At 40.0% G+C, this 6548-nt stretch overlaps 1 protein-coding gene across 3 annotated transcripts in view; it reads left to right on the forward strand.

Annotated features, from left to right (window-relative positions):
* The first annotated feature begins 1430 nt into the window (after positions 1 to 1430).
* LOC139755919 (uncharacterized) overlaps positions 1431 to 6548 on the forward strand; it is a 46633-nt gene continuing 41515 nt past the window's right edge. The window contains exons 1-4 of one of the 3 annotated variants that reach the window (XR_011714210.1): positions 1447 to 1556; positions 1981 to 2176; positions 2539 to 2705; positions 3720 to 4351. Coding sequence is in view for 2 of the 3 variants with exons in the window: in XM_071674675.1 (XP_071530776.1) it covers positions 2142 to 2176; positions 2539 to 2705 (202 nt within the window). In the remaining variant the exon portion in view is untranslated. Of the gene's footprint in view, positions 1557 to 1980; positions 2177 to 2538; positions 2706 to 3719; positions 4352 to 6548 lie in introns of those variants that run through there. The other 2 variants (XM_071674675.1, XM_071674674.1) reach the window with 2 other exon arrangements.

Consider the following 6548-nt stretch of genomic DNA (forward strand, 5'->3'; position numbering starts at 1 on the left):
GTGACAAATCTATTTAGTCGCCCCACTTGGCCTTGTCTCGTTGCTCGTGCTATATTGTGGGAAGCACTCACTACACTGTGTAATGTGTGTGTGTGTGGTGTGTGTGTGTGTGTGTGTGTGTGTGTGTGTGTGTGATTTATATGATGATGATGATGAGTAATAATGATTAATAATCAATTGGATCAACTACAGTCAAGGGCAATATGTAAATTGAATAGAAAACGGATACAACATAAACAATTGGTCTATGGAACGAGGTTGTTGAAGTGTTTCCACTCCCCAAATATTTCAATTTCTATTCTTTTAAATGCTTCTCATCATCTTAATCCCTAACCTTACAATTTGTCCTATGAAGCACTTATTCTTACCGTAAGGCGAAAACTGAAACAAATACAGAGAAGAGTAACATAACTAATTCGGTCACTTAGATACGAACCTCACGAAGAAACATTCAGGGATTTAAAATTTTGTTCTCAAGACGTACATATTGCGCATTACTAGAGAGTCTGTTCCCACCTAGAAATTCCATATAATGAGTACGTCAGTTTCCCCAGAAGCTATGAGTGTTACATAAATGTCGTAAATATTACCCTTGTGAACTATTTTGATATAGAATATACCTAGGCCAGCGAGGAATCGAAACCCTATATCACCCTTTCATTTCCATAGCTTTCACGTATAGCCAACCATCCCTTTCCTTTCCGTGTGAGGTTGCTGTTCTGTTATTATTATCATTATTCTGTACGAATATTTCTGTTGCTGTTATTCTTAAGCTTCCTGCGTGTGTCCCTTAAACGAAGACTTGGACCCGTAACTGGCTGCTGCTGCTGCTGCTGCTTTCCATATAGTTCGAGTGGAGATCAGCCATCATATCAGTCCCATGGGAAAGTCAATGAACTACAATAAATATGAATTTTTAATCCGAGTTGTGCACATCCGTTTTCCTTTTATAAAATCATTTGTTTGCCAGATATTTAATGCAACACGCACTGCTTTACAGTCTCATGCGCTTCGTTTTTAGTATATACAAAATAATGAAACTGTTTATAGTTCCGTAATCGGAAGTCATGATGGAAGCAAAAGTAAACAATTTACATCAGCCAATTACTCTATATATTTACATTCCTTACCGGCGACTGAAAAAAAAAATAAAACAAAAACAAAACATGAAACACTCGGTGCTATTTATTGCTACTTAGGTTTGATGAATTTGTTGATAGGCTAGCAAATTTTCGTCCAGCTACAATATCAGAAGTTTGCTCTAACGTCTCATAACACTACGTATGTTTAGGCTTTGGGTCAGAATGCAAGTCTTTTAAAGGCATGGAGAACAACACTCACACTCCACACATCTGATATGAATATATTTTTTCTTTTTTTAGACCGGAGGCAAAACACTGAAGTGTGATTATGATTAGAACGTGACCTCACAAGCTAAACTGTTCGGTGTATAAAATGCCGCTGCATTTGCCACTGGCCTTCACAAGCAGTTAGGGTCCGCGACAGAGCAAACGTTGCATACCCTCTCGCTTAGTGTCTTTACTTCCGTTTGCTGGGTGATTATCAGTTGTGTATACTATTTACGATTAATATTTGTGCTAATTATTTGTGATTGCTATTTGTGATTACTATCTATGATTACTATTTGTGATTACTATTTGTGTGCTCAGGGTAGAGAGTTTTACACTCGTATTACCCCGCCGCTTGATCTGAATTTATGTATCATGTTTATACTTCTGTAAATGTAGGCACGCACACACAACCCAGCCTAAGCCAGGTACCCTCTACCACGATTCACTTTCATTACACACTGCTCCTAACACCTTTCACTTTCATCATACACTGCCCCTAATACCATTCACCTTCATCACACACTGCCCCTAGCACCATTCACCATTACACCCTGACCCTAACGCCATTCACTTACCTAAGTTTACAGCTCAACGTTACCTTCAAACAATCCATGTCCCTCTTCCCCAGTTCCGCTTCACACACACACACACCCACGAGCTCGTCGTCAGTAGAACCCTCTGCCTCCTCCAGGTGGTCACGGCGGACGCAGCCCGGGCCAGGCTTCTGAAAAGAGGACGCGGGAGTGGAGGCGTCGTCACTCACGGAGGAGGCGGAACGCTACACAAGAGATGAACAACAAACGAACTCTTCTGACTGTTGTCATGTGAGTATGAGAAGATCCTGGTGCTTTTCCTTTTCATTCAGATGTGGCAGATGATAACAGGCAAATGGAGATGATAACAGACAAAGCTTCTTTTGATAGAAAAAAAAAGGAGCTAAATGAAAGTAACTTGTCAGATGTTTTCGGGCGAGATATTTTGGCTAGGCTAGAACAACATCGATTGTGGGCGTACTTTAGCGCCTCTTATTTTTCAAAACACCGTCTGAGGAATGATCCACCTTAAAGACATAAGAAGCTATTACCTACCTACCTACCAAGCGGTTTTTTTTTAGAATATATAAACGACATTTCTCGAATGATAACGAAAGCTATCGCAGTCTCTCTCTCTCTCCGCACCTTCACAGGCTGTCGTCGCTGTTGGCACGGAAGACAGACACCGCTAAGCTGCTCCCTCACCTAAACAGGATGCCAGATGTTAAACGTCTGATATCAATGCCACATCGTCCACGAAGGATTGCACACCTGCCCACGTTGTCAGACATCAGAGCCAGGGACTCAGGGGTCGAATTGCGTAAGTACAGTAAATCTTTTCTTCTACGTTGGAGGCTCCAGTCACAGACGAAAGTCCACATCAAGACTCGGGCTTAATTGAAATACAGAGAAGTCTGTGAAAGGCGAAAAAAAAAAAAAAAAATAGACACAAGGGGAAAGTACTTACGAATTTTGAAGTGAAAAAAACCTGTCCTTTAAAATGTGCAAGGTCGTAGTTATTGGGAAAAAAGACGCAAGAGGGTAGCGTTACAGTGTTCAAGGTGTAGGGAAAGAAACTGTTATCAAAACGGTCCACCCTTGAGTTACCAACGGCCACATAGTATTTATACGACGCAGCGGCTTGTCGAGTATTATAAATGATTTAGCTAGTGGTAAGAAGAGAGGAGGGTGAGTGGTTCAGTGTGAAGGTGGGTTTGTGGCCGGGTTGTGTGATGTCACCATCGCTTTTTAATCTGCTTATGGATGGGATGATGAGGGAGGTAAATGCCAGAGTCTTGGAGAGAAGGGCAGTTACTATGTCAGGTGCTGGAAGGAGTCGGGAGGATGGGAGGCGAGTCATTTACTACTGATAATACGGAAATGAGAAAACACACAATCACAAAGAGGTATTAACGTAAGACAATCACATATAATTGTTCAAAATAGGCAGTCATGAGTAGGGAGAAAAATAGGTCATGAATGCAAGCAATCACAGAAAAGGGAATCCATATACTTAGAGAAAATGAATGATCACAAGCAGTCAAAATAGGAAATAAGATAGAATTTAGAAACGCGTTCTAAAGAGTTGATCAAAATAAGGAAATCGAATTTAAGCAGTTAAGATATTCAATCACAATTAAGCAGTCCTAGTAGGGAATCAAAATAAGGAGTCCAAACAAGTAATCACAAAGACAGTGGAAATAAGCAATCACAAATAGGCTTTGAAAATAGGCAGTCAAAATGGGCATCAAAAATAGGGCATGAAAATAGGTGATGACAGATAGGCAGCCATAGGTCGCCTCTCCCCACCACTCTCACTTGTTTGTTGCTACAGGACTCAGGTGTCAGTGCCGGAAGCCTGACTCGTGCAGGTGTGGCAAGACTAAACGCACTTGGTGAACTGGACCAGGTGACAGACCATCATCCGTCGCCTGTCGCAACTCGCGAGATCCTACGACAGCTGTTGTATCTCATGAGATCTTACGACAGCCGTGGTATCCTAGGAAATCTCACGATGGCTGTTGTATCCTCTGAGATCCTACGACGGCCGTTGTGTCTTTGTAAGATCTTACGACGGTTGTATCTTACGAGATCCTACGACAGCTGTTGTATCCTGCCATGAATCACTTAGCTACTGTATCATACAAGAGCTTCCAGCCCCCCTCCACCATTATCCCCATAACTGCTGTATTTCGTGCCGGCCATTCCAGCAACTATATCTATCTTTCAGTTGTACTGTATTTCCCAAGATCTTCCAGTTGATGTATATTTCAAGTTCTCATTATTGTATTTTAAGGAAGTAGCTGTCCAGAAGACAGTACAGACCTTTGTTACAGTGATGGTAGGAATTATTATTATTATTATTATTATTATTATTATTATTATTATTATTATTATTATTATTAGTATTAATATTATTATTATAATTATTATTATTATTATTATTATTATTATTATTATTATTATTATTATCATTATTATTATTATTATCATTATTGTCTATTATTATCATTATCATTATTATTATTATTTTTTTTTCTTGAGAACAAAATGGATTATTGATATTCATTAGCAATCCTGAAGAAACTAGCATATACACTAATTGGTAGTTTCAAAAATGTAAAGCGAAAACAAAAAATGGTACGATGATAAATCTTTTGTTTATGGTTTGTTGCGGGCCGTGGCAAGTGTGCTGGGTCATTTCGAAATGGTCATAATTTTGGCGACACTTTAAGAAGAGTGTATCGATTCACACTGTAGATATTTCTATACTGGATTCCTTAGTCATGTTATAAAATGCTTGTGGTGTCGTGGTTTGCGATCCTGATCGTAACGCATTCAAGGGCTGCCCAGGGTCGAGCGCATAGGTTTGAATCCTGCTTGCGGCATTCGGTCCTCAGTCAATCCACTCGTCCATCCTCCTCTCAGGGTTGGTCGATAAAATGGGTGCATGGCTCAGGCTAGGATATAACACACCAGCTTTTTTTTTTGTCTGAGATTGAGGTGTAGAAGCAGAAGCAAACCTTCCTAAAAAAAAACATAGTCAGGTAAGAAATTTAAGAACAGAGTCGCTTTAGCGTTTGATAACTTCCCTTAACATTAAAATGTCTGTCTCACTATCATCAGCAGTATCCAGTTCAGTTTGACGATCGTAAGTTGGGACTATAAATGGTATTAATGATCGGATGATGAAAAGATTCAATGAGCAACTATGACAAAAAAAAAAAAAAAATGAATATTTCTTTTTCCTTGAAAGTATGTTTAGTGTTATTACGAATTTCTCATTTTCCTCAGAGAAGTAATGGCATCAGCTATGGCCTTGTCTCCTAAGGTGTCCTTATCTCCCGTTGTTTTGTTTAAGAGGTTATGTTTAGCACATTGTGAGGGATTGCTTAGTTTGTATGCTGTGTATATGACTATGTATGGTCAGTAGAATATTGATTTTTATACTGGTTATTAGGATAGCTACAACCCATATATTCGTTTGATAATGTAGGTACTAATATTAGAAAGAAAGTAACTGATTAAATCCTTTGAAGATATTTTTTAAGAAATGAAATAGTAATATTGATGTTTACCCTAATATCATTTTCAGTGAAGAACTAGTGGTACCTGAAGGATGGACTTAAACATTTCCTTAATTGAAATTAGATACAGGGAGAGTATGCGAGGCCTCAAGCCACAAACACAGTGACTGAAAATCATGTTGAGAAACGAATGACTTTGAGTCATGATGAATATTTCTTCTCTTTTGCTGTTGTCTTAGGTAAAGGAAGAGACATAAACCAATAAACAAAAGAGGAGGTACTTGAAGGTGGGTAAGGAAGCTGTGATGGATGATAAATTCTAAGCCAAGGTTGTTGAGAAAGGTTTTTGAAGTGAGGCAAGGTTATCATGAAGGATTTAGACTGGGTCAAAGCTGCTGTGAAAGGCTGTTGCGATAACGTTAAGCTAGGCCAAGATTATTGTCAAATGTGTGGAAATGCCGGGAGCACAGGTGAGCGACGGTTTGGACGAGACTGACCTCTCCCTCCGTCTCCCTTCGAACAGCTAAGCTGTGAACATCTTTCTTTATAATCAAGATACGGTACATATGTCCTAAGTCAAAAGACAGGGCACCACGTATGTAAAAATCTCAGCCCATAACACACAGGGATGACTACTTGCAAGAGAATAATCATATTCAGTGAGAGGCATCAAGGATTCAGGGAAGTGTTATTCATATCAACAGTCCAAGATTTCTGTGAGAGGGTGAGACTCCGTTTTAGACGGGAGGGATCATGTGTATCTGAAACGCCAGAGAGCATTTGACACTGTCCTACATGGGAGGATGGTCAAGAAGCTGGATCTTCAGACATGAATAAGGACGAGACTCCTTCACTGGGTAAGAGATTACCTTCGTGCGAGGGGACAAACGACACAGGTCAGAGGAAACTTCTTGAAATGGAGTGGGATCACCAGACTGGTGCTCTGTGTAGCGTAATCTTGGGCCCGTTGCTCTTCTTCATCTTTGGACATGACTTGCCAAGGGGGACTGGACTTTGGCCTAAACATGTTTGTGGTGATGCCGAGGACATAAAGAATAGTAAAGAAAGACGAGGATTGTAGCAACGCATGCGGAAACCAGAAGAGACACCATAGTTGGGCTGGTGGTTGGTTGATG

Source organism: Panulirus ornatus, chromosome 20, assembly GCF_036320965.1.
Source record: "Panulirus ornatus isolate Po-2019 chromosome 20, ASM3632096v1, whole genome shotgun sequence".
NCBI classification, from domain to species: domain Eukaryota; kingdom Metazoa; phylum Arthropoda; class Malacostraca; order Decapoda; family Palinuridae; genus Panulirus; species Panulirus ornatus.